Source organism: Xiphophorus couchianus, chromosome 3, assembly GCF_001444195.1.
Source record: "Xiphophorus couchianus chromosome 3, X_couchianus-1.0, whole genome shotgun sequence".
In the NCBI taxonomy this organism is placed as follows: domain Eukaryota; kingdom Metazoa; phylum Chordata; class Actinopteri; order Cyprinodontiformes; family Poeciliidae; genus Xiphophorus; species Xiphophorus couchianus.
The window spans coordinates 13,046,753-13,064,799 of NC_040230.1; the positions used below are offsets into that span (position 1 = coordinate 13,046,753).

An 18,047-nucleotide genomic window follows, 5' to 3' on the forward strand; every position below is an offset into this window, starting at 1 on the left:
ACCATATACCATATCAATATTAGCACATCTTTTGTTGCTTTACAGTCAAATGTTTCATCTGCTAGACTGAAAACAAAGTTGCGCATGATTATAAAGAGAAAGGGAAATGTAAAATGGCGCTCGATTTGTTTGGCCTACATATTTATCTGGCCTTTGTAGTCAGATCCTAAATATTTTTTGGTCCATCTTTTTTCCACTTTGCAATTAAGTAACCGGGGTGCACAGTGAGGGTCGTGGTTGTGTTGCTGAGGAATGAAAACGTTTGCGCTCATTGTAATTAAAAAGCAGTTTGTTTTTTGCTGACTAAATGCCCCTGAGTCAGAAAAGCCAGTTATGCAAGTTTTAGATCACGCATGGTGAACAAAGAGATGGAAACTATAAAGTGACAAGGAGTGGCTGGACCTGTTTCTGTGAACACAGAGCAGAAAGGGAGGGCAAGAAAGAAAAAAAAAAACTAAAGAACGGCTGTCAGAGAGAGGAAGACAGGCTACAGGCAAGTGTTTTGGGAACCTGACAGCTGATTTCAGTCCGCAGCAGCATCACTCCAGCAGGGAAGGAGAGTGACGGAGGAGGAAGGAGAAAACAAGAGTGAAGGATGTGGTGCAAGTGATGAGGGTGGAGTTAAAGGAAACACTGAAGGTGGGAAGGTAGACAAACAGAGCAGCAAATTGATCCCCGGAGACAAAGAACACAAGGAGGAGCTGAGGAGCACAGCTGACAGGATGCAAGCAAAGTGCCAAACAGTATGAGGGAAGGAACCATGCACCTGCGATAAGACGATTCTACACAGTATATATCTTCTTGGACGTTCAGAAATTCACCCAAACAAGTGAGGTAAGACTTTCTTTACAGTGTTTCTGAAACACAATGTGATCTGTTTTACAACAGGAGCTCATTTATCCACTATATAGATTCAGAAACAGCTTAGAAAATGCAACTTTTAGTTGTTTTCAGGGTGGTATATTGAGAACTGGTGTTTTTTATGTTTGAACACTACGTGTGAGGTGCAACACAAGCTTTAATGTGACAGAAAAATGCAGATTAACAAGTTTGGAGTTCTAGGATATGACGTGAAAGGATGATGATGAGACTGAAGAGATTTTAATGCGTACCTCCTATCTGCCTTATAGTGTATTTTTTAAACCACAGACAATCCAGCACACAGCACACAGATTGCTTGGTTATATATGCTTCTTTGGTGTTGATTACAAAACACCAATGGTGTTGATGGACCACAGCTGCAAAAATTCATATGTAAGATTATGATGGTTGTGTAACCAGAAGATAAAAACAATAAACTGAGAAGAGAGAAGGAAGAAAGCATTGACACTTTGAGCGTTAACACAACATCTGAGGTTCCTGGTCTCAGTTACAGTTCAGGCCTTTCTTAGCGCTTACGTGTGAGAGTCAAGTTACAGACTTTGCTCCACAAGCAACATAACTGTCTTTCAGGGAAACCTAGTGCCTTATTTTGTTGTGCTAGACTCATAGATGACTCAATTCCACTTCTATGAAGAAGTCAATGTTCATGTTTTATTTAGTACCTGAGGTTACACCTTCAGTCTCAAATGGAAACACTTCTTTGCATTTTATCTCAAGTCAGTCTTTAAAGATCTCTGTTATTTGTGTGAAATGATCTTGTCTTTTGTTATTACCAAGCTTTATGGAAACATATTTAATAACTCATTGAGGTTGGAAATGATGAATGTGTGTTGCTGGTTCTGTTCCTGAGTGTCTCTTCAATCTCTTCCAATCTGACAGGATGTCAGGATCAGACCCTCGCTGCACTCATGGAGACACCGTCTGTGGTGAGTTTTATCAGAACCATGAACCTCTGACCACTAAACAGAGAAAGCTTTGATGATACTTTTTGGTCCGGATCAGCATCATCTTAAAGAATACATTATCCATCCTTAACGGGGGGATAAACATGCTCCCTAAATACAGAACTCAAACTCGAATGTCCCTTGTTGTCAGGTTCCATTTCTGAAAGTATTTGCAAAATCCCTAAGTTGGAGTTTGGATTATAGGTCTTTAATTTGACATTTATAATGCAATTTTTATTTATTTGTCTTTCTCTTTTGTCGTCTTTTGATCTTGCATTTCTGAATTTAACATCTTACCTTTGTAATATTTCCTCATTTGTGTTTACCCCCATGGTAACAATAAAAAAAATTAAAAGCTATCTAAATCTAAAACTGAACAAAACACACACTGTCCAAATTATAATAAAAGAAACATTTTATTTTAATAAGTAAACCTCAGACTTGTTGCCAGTTAAGCTAACACATGACTTTGTGTCTGATCACCTTGCAGAGATCCGTGTTTATGAGCCGGAGGTGATCGTGGTGCCTATCCTCCTGCTGGCCAGCTTCCTGGTCACTCTGGTTTTCATTCTGCTGCTGCGCTACTGCCCAGAGAAGGTCGACCGAATCCGTCCACGAAAGAAAATGACCACCAGGAGGATACTGCAAGGCATTGATGGTAAGTGGAGCAAAACAATGGGAACTATGTGGGGTTGGCATCAAAACCTGTTTGTCACTCACGTGTCACATAATCTTGTAAGCCATCTGAGTTCTTGGAGTTTCCTTGTAGTTCCTTGAATTGTATTTTTGGAAAACCTGTTGATAGAAAATTTGATTAGATTGCATCTTTCTTCTTGTTTTTTGTTATTCAACTTGCATCTTTGTTATTTAAATTAGGTTTTAACTTTGTTTATTCCATAGAGATGAATTCACTTCCAAATTAATGTTATGTTGAAAGATACTTTCAATGTGATGTAAAGCCACATGTTTGCAGACATGAGATAAACCTTTTGAATGACTTGAGACAAAAACTTAAAAATTTCTTAAAATTAATATTGGAGCCAATTTTTGACATCCTTATCCGTTGACTATAGTCACTCCAATATGTCTTATTTGTGTTTATGTGAATGTTAACATATAGAAGCTAGCTGGAAATATCTGAATTGCTGAAAATTTGTATTTAAGGGATGGAAACTTCTGAATATTCTGATTTAGTTTTGGTAAGAAAAGGTAACTTAATGCATAGAAAGAAAAAACAGAACAGGTATTTTTATACACATCTCTGTGGCCATCTTTATAAAGCAGTTTTGTCCAAAGGGATATTATTGGAGAACAGTGTCCACACGCCCAAGCATTGAGAAAAAACTGAGTTATTAATTCTTCTTTATCTCAAGTCAACTTTATTGTGATGATGATAATATTTGTAAGGACACTCGGTGGGGACCCGGGAATTCAACCACACACAGGAGTTTGCAAAGGAAAAAACAAGTTTAATTAAATTTTCAGACTCTGGTTGCTGCTCAGGATGAGGTCGTCAAACACAGCACTGAGAAGAGAGGGGAGAAGAATGATGATGCACTGATAAAGGAAGGGTATCTTAGAAATGTTCAGCTTAACTGACCTGTAGAGCAGTGGACAGGTGGAGCTGAGAAACCAGGTGAAACAGGCTACTGTGGAAGCAATGAAACTCTCCACAAGGAGATCCAAGAGGCAAAACCCAGGGACTTTGACGATAATAACTTTGGCAGAGGTCATACACAGGTGGACAGAGAGAGCAGACATAGCTTGAGGGGCAGGCAATACTCGGTGGTTGTGAGGCAAAGCTTGGGTCAGGGTCCAGAAATCCAGAACAGATGGGATCCGTGAAGGGCTTGGCAGGGGGGGGTCAATCCGTGGACAGAAAAGGGTCGTAGAAACACTGAAGGCTTGGAAGGAAACGCTGGATCTCTACTGGCTCGTGGCTGTTGATAATCTGGCAAGGAGGCAGAGCCTGAGAGGTGTTTAAGTAGGGCAGGGACCAGGTGGAACAGGTAAGCAATCAGGCGTGGCAGGTGAGCTGAAGGAGTGTTTAAGCACAGCATGGACAGGACAAATATTCTTTTGAAATTGATGTAAATATTTTTACTGAACAATGAAAAACACCTACAACCCATTATACATAACTCTGTTATAACAACTATACTTTAAAAGCTTCATGTCTCACCTTTCTGTAACACTATTCAAACACATCAGACATATTGCAGTCCTCTGGGTCTTCTCAGAACATTTCCATTCGGGTCCCATATGTAAAGGTTTTACTAATTCACTTGTTAATTCTTGACACTGATGGTGTCTATTCTCTTCTGACTTCTTTCAGCTCCACCTGGTCTCAATGTACTTGAGCATGAAAGCATTGCGTTGGATATTCCCACTTCCTACTCCACCTTTGACGCTTCAAAAACGTATCAATCTCAAAGATTTCCTGCAGCGATGAGCAATCCGGCTCCCTCACCCCGCCCCCTACTGGATCCCATCAAGACCAGTTTCACTCCCATCGTCCAGCCCAGAGAGCTGCCCCGCCAGAGGCTGCCAGAGTCCTTCAACCTGGTCGCCCCTCTACAGGGTTCCTTCTCCCTGCGAGTCGACACGTCTGTGTCTCTCTACAGGGCACGCATGGAAAACAGGAATGTGGTGCTCCGGGTCCTCAAAGGTGAGACAGTGAAGGAAAATTACATCTTTTAAATGCATTTCTTTAAAAAATCTGTTTTTAAGACCAGACTTTAAAAAGTTATTTACCATCTCTTCCCTACACAGACTCAGCCGATGCCGATGAGAGACATGACTTCCTGGGCTTTGCATCTTTCCTCTCTCAGCTTGGTCCGCATCCATTCCTGCCAGAGCTGCTTGGTGTGGTCTCAATTCGGGCTCCCCTGGTCACAGTGGTGGAGGAGCTTGAAAACAGGGACCTGCTCAGCTACTTGTGGCAATGCAGACAGGTAAAAGAAAATAATGAGCTCTGTTTTTATACACCACATCACAAAGTTTGGAGGCCACAGTGGTGTAAGACAGTATTTACCCTTTCCTGAGTTCCAGGTTTAGCACTAGTTCTTATTTTCTCCTTACATTGATAATAGCTCTCTCTGTGGTTTGCTGACGTCCCAGAGTGTAAGAAATGGCTTTATAATTAAACTTATTTAGATTGAAGCATAACCTTCTGATCTTATACTTCATGTTGTCAGACTTGTTTTGTTCAAGGCATTACTTGATTCCACAGGTCTGGTAGTAATCAAACTTGTGTGCTAGTGAAATTTAAATCTTAAATGTTTGGTTAATTATATTCATTTTACTGACTACATGGGGGAAATTACTTTTCATAGTACTGTATAAAATTACTACAATATTCAAACTGAAAACTACATTATTGTTCAAATTAAAGTTTGTCTAACAAGTATGTCTCATTTTTCCAGGACAAAGTGGATCCTCCGTGTGAAATGACTGAAAGGAGAATATTCACTATGGGCAGTCAAATTGCTTCTGCTCTGGTTTGTACAATAACAAAACATTCTTATTTCAGCCTAAACATTTCAAAAGTACAAAATATGATAACAGATATTTTCCACATATTTTGCCATTTCTTCATATGTCCACCACGTTAACTAAACACATTAAAATGTTTTTCTTAACTAATTCTGAACGGGTCTGGCCTATCTAACCCTGAAGTTCTTGTTTTGCTGCATTGTTAGGAGTTCCTCCACAGCAAAGATCTCCTTCACGGAAACATTAGGGCCCGCAGCGTGCTGGTCACGAAGCAGCTCACAGCCAAGCTCTGGGGTCTGCATGGAGTTTACATAAGAAAAAGCAAGAAAGCCACTCAGAGGGACGATCCCAGCATGAAGAAGTGGCAGGCACCGGAGCTGCTGGTCAGGAAGGCAGCAACTAAGAGCAGTGACATGTCAGTGGTTTTTGTCTTGTAATAATTCTCTTAAAGCTGCTCAAATCCAGTTTCCTTTTTTTCAGAGATGTTCAGATCATATTCACTAGTTTGTTTATATTGTACGTTTTATTTCTAAGAGCTTCAACTGAATAGAAAACTAACTACATACATTCTTTGTTCTGTTTGCTCCAATAGTTGGTCGTTTGGGATCTTGCTATTTGAGATGGCATCATTAGGTAAGTCCAGCAGTAACTTTTAAAAACACTTAGACGTTAGCTCCCCCTTGTGGTTGCTGAGGAATATAACTTTTTTTTTTGTTTTTTTTTTAAAAAAAGCTTTACTCTTAAAACATTAAGCAGCAATGCTGACAAAAATGTTGTTATCGCCAGTGTTGTAGTACTCGTTTCTATTTGATTCTTCATGAGAGGGCTGTCTTGATTTTCACTAGTCTGAGTCATTTATACTTGAAAACTCAGTATCTTTAAAGTGCAGTAAAATAACAAAGTAGACATTATCTATCTTAACTCAGCAATTATTATTTTGTGTTGACAAAAACAGATATTTTGTTTCTGCAGGACAGTCGCAGCTTTCTAAACATTTATCCCACTCAACACAAACTTAAGTAAAGTAAAGGCTTACTTTACTTTACTTAAGTAACTCACATCTGACTCCTTCAGTGAATGTTTTATGATCAGTGCTAGGCTAATGCCAACGTGTTTTCTTTCTGTTTTGATATTACTTGTTGATAATAAAGCTTGGAGCATATTTTAAAGTAACTCCAGTCAACACCTTACTTTGATTGTTGTGAATCTGATTTTGTCAACAAAAATTAAAAGAGTAGCTGGAAGATTTTAAGTCGTAAATTGTTGCTGAATATGTTGAGGAAATCGTATTGATAACAGTATAAACATGTAGAGAAATATGCACACATAATATATAGGCGAGATTGACTTTTTATATAGGTTTGATTTTCTTGCAGCCAAGCATTGCTGCTTTGCTGTGTTTGATAGATTTGTCATGCATGGAAATCTGACTACCACATCTATACTATCAACTTCAATATCGCAAAAAACTTTGAGCACCTTTTTGGGTCTACTTCTAACTTCATGTAAATGTTACAATGGGATCATCTTTACTTGGTTGTTCAAAATATTTGTATTCTTTTTATCTAGGCGATGCTCCATTTGCAGAAATCTCAATTAACGAGGTTCTGCAGTTTCATCAGAGAGGAAAAAACCTGAAAAAACCTTCCAACTGTTCCAACTCACTGTAAGCATGCTACAAATGATTCAGCAACCTTCTTCAAGATGTTAATTTAGTGCAGAATATAACCAAAATCCTGCTTTTTTGTCTTAGATATGCGCTGATAAAAAGCTGCTGCCAGTGGAAAGAGCAGGATAGACCCCTGCTGGCTGAATTGAGCCGGAAACTTGTTTCAGGAGAAAAGGGCGCCTCTGATAAAGTCCTCAAAGCCTCGGGGACGGTTAACCTGGAACAGTACCTGCAGGAGGCCGGATACGGAGAAGCCAACAGCTACACCGTTTTATGATCATTTACAATGTCAAATGCCAAAGAAGAAATATATGTGTGCATTTGCACTACTATCTCCAAGCCTAATATAGCACTTATACAAGTGACTTTAAGATGCAATTGAAGTGTTACAAACTGTGTTTGAGCACTTTTGGCGATAAAATGGGATCTTTATTAAGTTATTGTTCTTAGGATTCACTCAGTTGAACAGGGAACTCCTTAGTGAGTTCATTTTGGGAGGAAATTTCATGATTGTTGGAGAACAATCATACAAAAAGTCTTCTGTTTCTCATCTATGGAACTTTTTGGGGTTGAGGTTGGAAACAAAACTTGTGTTTTTGTGGTATAAGACCAGAGAACATGTAAACATGAGTTTGTGCAGCTTTCTTACCACATGAACCTGCAGGTGATGCTGTCCAAACATTATGGTTTTCAACTTTTTAAATTTTTAAAAAAATGGACCAATACCTTTTAAAAAATGTAATATATAAACTACCACAGAAGGAGTTACAAAGTAAAGGATCTGTTAGTGTAACTAATAATAGCCATATCTACGTTTACTCAAGCAGGACGGGTCATACAGATGTCTGCAAGAACCAAACTCAGACTGTTTACATAAACTCAAAATGTTAATGACAATATGAATTATCATGAGGTTGAAATGAACCTATGACCAATAAGCAACATACTCAGTTCCAGTAATGTTTATTGATAGTACTGCATACATGTACAGGGAGCTCTTCCATTTAGACCTTGAAAGAGAAGAGCGTGAGTACCCACTTCCAGGTACTTTATTAAAGCTTCTACAACTATATTGTCCCATGAAAAAATAATTCTGATTGTACTATAAAAATGAGAAAATACAAAACTAAACTCTTCATGACTATTCAAAAAAGAAAACTACTAAAACACCAGGCTTGTTGAGTGTCATTGTCGGTGATGTGATTGAAGCCTGGGCTTGGCATCTATGACAAAAAAACATAGGCAGAATACAACAAAAGACTCAACATATATATATATATATATATATATATAAAAAAAACACAAATATATATATATATGTTTCAGATAACCTGAAAACTGAAGCACCTTTTTAAAATACTGTTTGAAGTGAGATGTTTAAGCAGGAACACCTGACAGGCAGTGAGAGTTGGAGTTTTCAAGGAGTCTACATACAATATACCAAGTTTCAGACAAAGAAAAAGACGATCACTTATGAAAGGAACACTTCAGTTCATGATATCAACGGCTTACACATACCAGTATGTATAAGTCTGCACATTCAGAGTAAAGAAAAATACTGTCTATCTAGCACCTTGGGAAAAAAAAAGTAATTACACCCCTAAAGTTTTTCCCCATTTTGTCACGTTAAGACAACAACCATCTATGGTGATAGACCAACACACATTACAGCAGAACTGTGCAGCTGCAGAAAAATGGATCTCCATGGCAACGTCCTCTACAGAGGATGAAGCAGGTAGAGACATACTCCAACAACCAAAAGGTAGATGTATGGAGCATGAATCCCAATCCACGCCACTCTTTTGTTTGATTTTGTGTTGGTTGACGTAAAATCCCAGAAAAAGACTCAAAGTTTGTGGTTGCAATGAGACAAAATATGAAAAAAATCAAGGGGGGGAAATAGTTCAGCAAGGAACAGTGGGCGTTCTGGGACCGAGCAAGGTTCCCTAAGAGCTTTAGGACGCACTGAGAACAAACTGACTGTAGCTCAGTCAATCAATGCAACCTCTGAACTGAATCAATCACATCCCTTTATGTCACTCATGGGTTGTTAAGAAAGCTCCTGCCCTAAAGCAAGAGAAACATCAAAGACGAGGAACTGGATTAAAAGGTTCATGTGGTCTGAAAAGCACCTTCAGATTGATAGGGATCAACTGTTTGTAAATCAAAACATCCACACAATCGAGTCCAAGTGAGGCATCAGAAATGAGGGCTCAGCCATCACTCGCGCAGACTGTTGATTGAGGCACAGATCTTCAGAGCCGGACCCAGTTTAATGTTCATGGTGGAGATTAGGTGGTCTTCTCTCAGCAGCAGCAGAGCCTGTCCGTCTATTTCCTGCGACAGAAACTGGGTCGCCAGCTCCTCGCAACCTAAACCCAGTAGGAAGCCAAAGAGACGAGTGAGAACAGATGACCTGAATGTATTTAAGCAATCAGAAGCAAACCGCGATCTGGCCGCTAACCTTGAAGCGAGGAGATGAACTTGCAGACTTCTTCCACGCTCCACTGAGCCGGAGTCGCGGACAGGAAGTTGGCCCCTTCGATCAGGAGACTTCCAGGTGCCGAGCTGTCGGAGGGAGGAGCGCTGTGCTCAGCTCTGGAGCACGAGCGTAACGAGCTTCTGGACAGCGAGGAAGAGTCATCCTCCTCTTCCTCCCCCTCACTTGACACGTCTTCTGAGCGACTGGACTCTGAGTGGCACTACGAGGGAGACAGCAGAGGTTAAAACACAAAGCTATAAACTAAACATTAAAATAGTAATGTTAGGGCTGTCATGATAACAACTTTTGCCGAACGATAAATTGTTCCAGAATGTATTACAATAAACGATAATATTGTTTTGAGACTATTTTGAAGTATTGCTTTGATAACGGCATAATAATGCAAGTTCAACCTCTAAACGTCCAACAAACTTTAATTTTGTAAAGAAAACTTCACAATGGAACTGGAAAACATCCAAAAAACACAACAACCAAAAACTACATAAAACAAAAATGTTTTGTTAAAACCAAAACCATAAATAAAATTATGAAATGTAAATGATCACTCCCCTTTTAATTTATTCTACTAATAATTGATGAATTGCTTACACTGACAGGCTTAATTAATGTTTCTTGAGAGTGTATGTTCACACTTTTCACATATCAAATATTCAAACCTCTTTGAACTTCAAGATTTTAAAGACTTTTCAGTCAGTTTTTCTAACTTTTTATAAATGTATTGAAAAAAATGTAATGTAAAGACTGAAAATTTAAAGGCTTTAACTAAATATATGGGAATAATCCAAATTCCAGGGTTCAAATCTTCTTTAGCACAAGGTTCTCAGAGTGAACCAAAAAAGCTTCTAATAGATCTAGATGGCAAGTTTTTCCTATCATATATAGATTTTTTAAAATAATTTGGTGCTTCAAAATGTGAACTATGACTTTGCTTTTGTTTTATTTAAAAGTAGTAAAAAAAACAATCTTACCTTGACAGAAAGATGCTTGCTTGATACTTTACTGTAGTTGCTATTTGAACTCCCCCGTCGGGATGGACCTCTGCGTTTAGCAGAGCTTTCTGTGGGGTTCGAAGGTAGCGGCGGCCCCCCACCACTCCTCCCTCTGCTGGACTTGTAGTGCTGGCTGCAGCTTACATTATACCTGAAGATCAAGAGAGTCAGTCTGCAGCAGCTCCAGTAAATCACACTGGAGCTTGGGGGTATGAACACTTTTGCAAGGCAGTGTAACAGTATCTTTATGAGGAATGAAAGTCTACCTCTTTGCACAAGTGTTTGAACAGAACCTCTTTGATCCCCTGAACTGGCTGGCAGGAGCAAAGCATCCACAGTACTCACATTTCAACACTGAGAGATAAAAAGAAAATATTCAGAGCGCCGACCCGTAAAAAGGAGAAAGTAAACCACAGTAAATAAATAAATCTTTACTTACATGGAGGACCGTTCTCTGTGCGGCCAACCAGAGCAAAATCTCTGTCTTTGAGGAGTCCAGCAACCTGCCAAACAACAGAGAAGTTAGCAAGAAACTTACTTCTAGTATTCCTACATATGTTTTATAAAGACCAAAAAAAAACCCCACTAACATTTGTTTTAAAATATACAAACGTTCACTATAAATTTGAAATGCAGTGAAATATTGCTAAGAATCAAGGTAAAACAACAAGGAGGGAGATAAAAAAGCAAGGACGCAATGGTAAAAGGAGAAGGAAACAGTAGAAGAAGAGAGAGGAGGTTCAAGGAAAGATGACACATGGAAGCAATTAATAAAGAAGAAACAAAGAGAGGACAAATGGGAGGAATGACAAAATATTGGAAATAAAGACACAAGCAAGAAATAGAGATAGGATGCAGGGAAGATTGGGAGGAAGGAAAAGAAAGAGCACTATAAAGAACAGTATGGAAGAGAAAAAAAAACAGAGGGAGAAAGGACACAATGAAGAATTAAACAAGAGGGACAAGAGGAAAAAAGAATGGAAAGACACGAGGGATGTAGAAACGAAGGACAAAAAGAGATGACATAAGGGAGGGAGGAAATAGGCTAGGACATAGGAAGCATAAGAGAAATGAAAAAATAATACAAACAAATGGAGGATAGAAGGAAGGACACACTACTTAGACATATAGGAAGGGAATAAAATCTGAAAATACAAACAGATTCAAGCCAAATTCCAGATTTTTGCATAATTTCCAGAACTGAGTCGGAAACCTGCACCTTTCACCATAACATTTTAACATGCAGATCTGGCAGGGATCGCTTACAGGGAAGGGCTCAGCTCCCTCTTGAATAACAAAGCCCTCGATGAGATGAGTGAGGACTTGAGGTTTGACCACCGCCTGAGGAACTTTGTCCCCATGACCGCCTCTGGACAAGGGCAGAGGCAAGGACAACGTCGGAGGTGCGGAGAACGTGGCATCAACAGCAGGAGCTGAGGAGAAATGGAAGCAAGACTGAAACAATTAATAAATGAATCATGATTAATCAATTATTGAAGTAATTTTTCAACTAATTTAACAAACGACTAATTCTTAACTGAAGTGTACAAATGCAATAAAACACCACTTGATGAAAAAAACAACATATTCAGAGCAGTAATTAAGCCAAATTTGAACAAAATATTTCAAATTTTGTTATTATCTTTGATTTAAGGTAATAACATCTTTATGTGTTAAAATGTTTTACCCCAAAGTCTTCAAGAGGCATTTTTTATATACACTAAAGGAATGTTATTCCTTTGCATTTTAGGCAATTAAATGTTTATTTTCTCATTTAAAAAAATGAAATAAATAATCTGTTTATTTCCATATGTAAATGTATTTCAAACATTATATAGAAAAATCTTAAGTAGTTCAATGAAAAAATTGCAGAATGTGGCAATTAATCAATTAATTGTCTGAATAATCAACAGATTGATCAGTTACAAAAATAATTGTCACTTGCAGCCATAAATGGATGATATAAAGTTGAGAAAAATTCAAATTAATAGATGGTGAACTCGTATTACCCAAGTCCTTTGTGGGGGCAGGAGATAAAGGAGGAGCTGCGTCCTTCATGGGGGCAGAATCTGATGCTTCCAACATCTCATTTGGCGCATCACTCTCAGATTTTCTCTTCAGAGAGCCGACCAACGGCTTTGTCTGAAAGCATGTGAATACAAAAATACATTATGAGACACCAGTTATCGCTTTTTTAAGCTTGAACAGAGCAGTTCATTCTGATCCTACCATGGCAGCACTGCTGGGGACTGAGCTAACCGCCACACCAGATGGACTCTCCAGAGCCGCGTTGCACCGCGCCTGAGCCAAAGCCACAGCTTGTGCATTTCCTGCCAAGCCCTGCCTGGCTCCCACCAGCTGGACCGGGATGTGTGGAGGGTTATGACCCCCAACGTTAGCCTGACTGTTGCTTGGTGGCGCTGGCAGTATGGGAGGCGGCTGCCGAGGCGATAGCTGAACGGGTAAGCGGTGTCCCTGAGCCGTCTTGGGTTGTATCGGGACGGGACCCTTTTCCATGTTAGCGTTGGCCTGCTGAAGGGGCTGCACCACCAGAGTCTGTGGGTTCATGGTGGCCTTCGGGGCCACAGAACCGATTGGGTAGCCCTGGGTGGAGGTAGTGACATTTGAAGTGGGCACCAGGATGACGGGGGAAGACGGGGCCAGGAGGAGCTGAGAGAGGGGGAGCGCTGGGGATGAGGAGGAGGAGGACGGGGCCACAGAGGCTGCAGGGGCCACAGTCATGGCAGCCTGGTTCCCAGTCTTCACAGTCAGAGTGCTGGAGGCAGACGGCTGATTAAAGCTGGCTTTAGCCATCTGCTGCTGCTGAGAGAAAGTCTGCTGCTGCTGCTGAGCGAGAGGAAAACTGCCGGCATCCTTCCTCTCTACAGTTTCAGCCTTTACAGCGACGGCTTTGGCGTTAGAGGCACAGTGTAGAGCCAGGTTCTGCACCTTAGAAGCAGAGAGACCAGACAGTTATGGTGAAACAGCGTTTTCCCTTAGCTGTGGCACTTGAAACTTATCTTTAAATAGATCAGACCTGGTCGATGTCAGCCTGGGCACATGGAGTGGTGGAAGCAGTGTCATGCTGCTGCTGGAGTTGTGTTTGTGTCTGAGCTACCGTCGCTACGGCAGCGGTCGTCCCGCCAGGCATGAAGATGAGCTGAGAGGTAAGCGGATTCCTTAGAGAGCGGTTCACCTACACAAAGACAAGAAGATATGATCAGACTGTCTTCTAACCACATGATGAAGAACTTGTAGGACTCAAAAACTGCTTATTACCCTGGTTTTGATTTACTTACACTAGATTAGTTATCCAAATGCTAGGATTCTACACAGTTTGGCACTGAAATTTTCCATCACACTGTTCCTACTGATTACTTTGGATGGGATGCCATAGAAAGTGCTGGAGTAACCAGTTTTCTCTGGCTTAGAGCATAGATTGAAATAACACCTGCCCATATCATTATGATACAATATGTATATATATAAATATCCCTACTGCTTAACACTGTGAAAAATGACCACATTGCTGACATTGTTTTTCTGCTTCGGTTAAACACCCCACAATCCTGGGTTGCATCACTATCAGTATCAAAAAAACTATCAACTTAAACTGAAAGCCAAACTTAACAAGAACATTTTTTTGTTTACTTTTCATTTTATCAGCTGCCCTCATGTCTCCAGGAAGATAGGTCCATAATTTACAGCAGCAGGAAGAAAATTATGCGTCAGAGTGAGGCTTAACTCTTCCGTTAGATACGAACTGAACATAGAACACATAAATCTAGTTATTGGTAACATGTGTGTGCATTTTAAACTCACCCTAAGATACATCTGTCCCTGTCCTGCAGAGTTTCCACCCAACAGCACTGACTGGTTGAGAGCTGTTGTTGTTGCAGACGTAGCAGGACCGTGTGGACGAGGACTGCTCATAGTCCCACCGGCAGATGTAGTGCTTAAATTAACCTGCAGGAAGCATAAAAAATATAGGTTTCTATAAAATCCTGGAACCTGGTAGAAGATTAATCCTTAAAATTTTCATCGAATAAACTTGCAGTGGTGGGAGCCGGCGAAATGCTGTTACTTGGTGTATTGGACTGGCGACTAGCTGCAAGTGTGGCCTGGTTTAAAAAGGGAAAGTAAAGCTAAGTAAGTAAAAATCGGGTTAAATGTAATGTAGCTAATTTAAAGACATAAATAGCAAAATGCTGTGCAAAGAAAAAGCTATAAAGCGTTCATAATCAGCACATCCAACAAGATAAGCTGAAGAAATAATAATAATAAAAAACTTTTATGGGGAAGTTTTCTTATACAATGATTTCTGCCATAACCGCACCTGTTGCACAGCAAAGTTTTGTAGCTGGGCCGTATTGATCTGCTGCTGCAGCATGAGCTGCTGGAAGTACTGGGCTGCATTAGGCTGTCTCTGCAGAGCTTGGAGAGCCTAGACAAAAAAAAAACAAGACATTGACATAAACGTCTTCAAGATTAATTCAAAGGGTTAATTTAAATAATAATGGACATTTTCACAGTTTATAAGCAATCCCTCACCTGTACAGCTTGTCTCTCATACAAAGACATGCGGGCAATCTGGGGTGCCCGGGAGTTCCCACTCGTCTGAGGGTTTCCGTTTGTGCTGCTTGTGTTTTGGTCTTCGCCTGATTCCATGTTTGCTACTAAAAACAACAACAACAAAAATTCAATGATTGGAAAGGATTACAAAAGTTTTTTACTCTTTCTACCCATGTATACTTAAAGCTGTAACAATATAAATAAGACACCTTGTTTGAAAAGGCACAATCAATACTGAGAAGTGGTTCCTAAACATTTTTTACTTAAAATGTATATAGCTTTTTACAGTAAATTGTTAGGATTATTTTTTCTAATTTTAAGTACTTTACATTTTGGTCTGTTATCCTTTCATATATACTTCAATAAAAAAACTAAAAGTATTTTCAAACTTCCTGAATAAAATGAAAAACAGCTGCATGGGTGTAAAGGAATGCCTAGTTGCAGAAGCAAATATATTGTGCACACCGCTATAGCAAATACGCAAGGTGGTTTACTGATATCAGTGTTTTAAAAAGTTGATAGTTTCTGATTCATGTTTTCAAACCAAAAGGTTCAGGGGTTCTAAGACTTATTTTAGGGTTAGAGAACTAGACAGAGGGAAAACAGCTGGTTTTCTCTGACAAATCAATTGTCCGTGGATTAAAAACCAAAAACAAATTAAATCAAATAAAATGTTACATACATTTGTCATAGTTTCAATCTTTCTTTTAAAAGAAAGATTAGTATACTAAATTGATACTAATATCAAATCTAATAAAATAAGGAGTTCAGTGTGGAACCAAACATATCAAATACAGTTTCAGATTGCTAAAATGCTCAATTGGAGTCTTGGTGTGTCAGATCAACCAAAGGGCGACATTGTGATTCTTGTTTAAAAATCCCTGTACAATAACTTTGAGTAAATACCAGTTTACAAAAAAATGTGCAACATGATATAGTTTCTTTATTTCAAACAGAAAAGCAACATTTATTCTATCTGCTGATAAAGTATAGAATAATGATTGTAGTTATTTTGCTGTCTTAATATATAAACAATTAATTCAGACGTGGTTGTTGTTTAGAGTTTTAAAAATCTTTGCCTATCTGCTCTTTACAGAACAGCACAAGTAGATGTTAGTGGTTAAATTAGTCAGGTTCTGGTGGAGCTGCAGATGGCTGTGAAACAGACCAGCCTGCCTCGACACCATCCAAGTGTTTAAAACCAGCCACGCTTGAAAAAAGTCACAAGTTTCTACAATTATCGATCTGATTCACACATTCAGAAATAAATCCGGAAAGCCAAACTTCCAAGTAAGGGAAAATGTAGGAACCCTCCTTTGGTCAGCTGACGTGCAGTGCACAGCAACTATTTGGTTTATTTAACCAGTTAAAAAAAGTCAGTTAAAAAAATAAAATCTCATTTTCTGCGATGACTTGACTAATAGGCAGCTGAAGTATACAAACTTTCTTCTTTTTTTTTTTTTTACAAGAACAATTTAAAAAGGATTGTTTTTGAGACATCAGAAACAGGAGTACTAATCAGGGACTTGTACGTAATTAGTTTCTGAGGCTAATTTTATTTGAGAGGCGCTCTCTTTCAGCCAGCTGAGAAGCAGTGCTTGATAGTAAGTGGGGAGTGGAAGTGATCCTCTAATCTTCTCACTAGGCAGCAGAGAAAACTTTGGCCACTCCAAAACTTTTTCTGGTATCTCGTTAAGAGGTGACATGAAGCAGAGCAGAGGAATGATATGATTTTTTTTTGGTATATTTTGAGCCTTTTAAAACCTTTGAGTACATCATTACCAGTAATCAATCGATGCATAATTACTGTCACATAAACACAACCATAAAGTACTCTGCTTGTTTTAACAGTGTACAAAACTAACTATTTTTGAAAATGTAAAAGAAAATAGAGTCAATAAACAATTATATTTCCTAATAATTAATTAGTTTTCAATTTTTTATAAAGACCTGGCAAAAAACATAAATCAAACTCCTTACTTTCAAATCCTTTCAAGACTGTGTAGATAGAAACCACGGACACAAACTGCTACAATCAGTGTAATTGTAGTGCTGAAATTACAGAACAAACGCTTCTAGCGTCTTTATAATTAAGTAAATTAAAGCTTTAACAGAGAGATGGTGTGTGTAATTCTGTACTGCAACTCCTAGGGCAATAAACAGCGTTTTCCCCGCCACAATCAGAACTAAAACAATTGTAAAAAAACAACTGGCAATGTGGCGTTTTCATTAGCAAATAAGATGTAAACATTTTAGGTGGATATGAGCAAAAGAGCACTTAATGAAACTTCATAAGATCACGAAAAACCAAGCTTTTCACCCATCGGTGGCTAACTCTTGCTACTTAGTTATTATTCTCCCACTCAGTTATAACGTCAAATTATAACGTTTGAATTGGGATACATGTTGTGAAAGCATCCGAATATTAGAAACAATGTCTTTGGGTGTAAATATTGGAAAGCACTGACAAAGAAAGAAAACATTTGGCGTTAACTAGTTACTCATATGCTAACGCCAGTTAGCAACATTAGCTGATTTCAACAGGCAGAAAGTCAACAACTGTAGCTCTTACAGCAGTTCCTTTGGTCTGTAATTTTCAGTTTATTCAAGTGCTTACCTTTCGTGAAGCTTGTCTGTCCTTTTCACGGAACATACACGCATGAAAGTGGACCTGATTTGTCTTTTACACTGGGAACAACGACTGAGCCTTTGAGGATTTTTGCCTGCAGTGAAGCCCCGCCCCCTGCCACTCTTTTTCTTCTTTCTTCTGTTTGTACACTTTAGGGGGCCTCTAGAGGGCGCTGTGGCTCAACTGACCTGTGAATGGACATTAGACATGGACCGAGAGATCATAGGCAGGAGCAAATAAAGTTGTGGACGAGAGTAAAAAGTGTTTTTTTTTTAGAGCATAAGACACTCGGTTGACCTATTTTACCTGAAACTGTAGACTAGGCGGAAAAAACTTCTAATAACCACCTCAAGAAGCGGGAAAA

The 18,047-nt window shown here is 39.2% G+C and overlaps 2 protein-coding genes across 4 annotated transcripts; one reads left to right on the plus strand and one right to left on the minus strand.

Annotated features, from left to right (window-relative positions):
• The first annotated feature begins 450 nt into the window (after positions 1-450).
• styk1b (serine/threonine/tyrosine kinase 1b) lies at positions 451-8,220 on the plus strand. Of its 2 annotated transcripts, XM_028013007.1 has the most exons (10): positions 451-834; positions 1,762-1,808; positions 2,317-2,484; positions 4,162-4,494; positions 4,599-4,780; positions 5,252-5,326; positions 5,528-5,736; positions 5,914-5,954; positions 6,891-6,987; positions 7,075-8,220. In XM_028013007.1, exons 2-10 carry the CDS (start codon positions 1,763-1,765, stop codon positions 7,265-7,267), a joined length of 1,344 nt encoding a protein of 447 aa, XP_027868808.1. In that variant the 5' UTR covers positions 451-834; position 1,762; the 3' UTR covers positions 7,268-8,220. The 2 variants fall into 2 exon arrangements, with proteins under 2 accessions (XP_027868808.1, XP_027868807.1); XM_028013006.1 differs by lacking the exon at positions 451-834 and having other exon boundaries at positions 1,691-1,808.
• Positions 8,221-8,344: 124 nt separating this feature from the next.
• On the minus strand, positions 8,345-17,814 carry phc1 (polyhomeotic homolog 1). Of its 2 annotated transcripts, none has more exons than XM_028013005.1 (14): positions 17,672-17,814; positions 15,034-15,155; positions 14,819-14,926; positions 14,538-14,603; positions 14,305-14,448; positions 13,520-13,678; positions 12,712-13,431; positions 12,492-12,624; positions 11,749-11,915; positions 10,922-10,985; positions 10,749-10,836; positions 10,462-10,633; positions 9,455-9,692; positions 8,345-9,362 (listed from the first exon to the last, which is right to left on the minus strand). In XM_028013005.1, exons 2-14 carry the CDS (start codon positions 15,148-15,150, stop codon positions 9,211-9,213), a joined length of 2,328 nt encoding a protein of 775 aa, XP_027868806.1. In that variant the 5' UTR covers positions 15,151-15,155; positions 17,672-17,814; the 3' UTR covers positions 8,345-9,210. The 2 variants fall into 2 exon arrangements, with proteins under 2 accessions (XP_027868806.1, XP_027868805.1); XM_028013004.1 differs by having other exon boundaries at positions 15,034-15,158.
• Positions 17,815-18,047: the final 233 nt, after the last annotated feature.

Excerpts from the sequence above, each read along its gene's own strand:
- phc1 (XM_028013005.1), bottom strand. The coding sequence starts at position 15,150 with ATGGAATCAGGCGAAGACCAAAACACAAGCAGCACAAACGGAAACCCT. Across the intron at positions 13,679-14,304 it reads AGGGACAGATGTATCTTAGG|GTGAACCGCTCTCTAAGGAA; the intron begins GTGAGTTTAAAA and ends GTCTTTGTGTAG. Across the intron at positions 10,634-10,748 it reads TCAAACACTTGTGCAAAGAG|GTATAATGTAAGCTGCAGCC; the intron begins GTAGACTTTCAT and ends CTTGATCTTCAG.
- styk1b (XM_028013006.1), top strand. The coding sequence starts at position 1,706 with ATGTGTGTTGCTGGTTCTGTTCCTGAGTGTCTCTTCAATCTCTTCCAA. Across the intron at positions 1,809-2,316 it reads TCATGGAGACACCGTCTGTG|AGATCCGTGTTTATGAGCCG; the intron begins GTGAGTTTTATC and ends ATCACCTTGCAG. Across the intron at positions 6,988-7,074 it reads TCCAACTGTTCCAACTCACT|ATATGCGCTGATAAAAAGCT; the intron begins GTAAGCATGCTA and ends TTTTTGTCTTAG.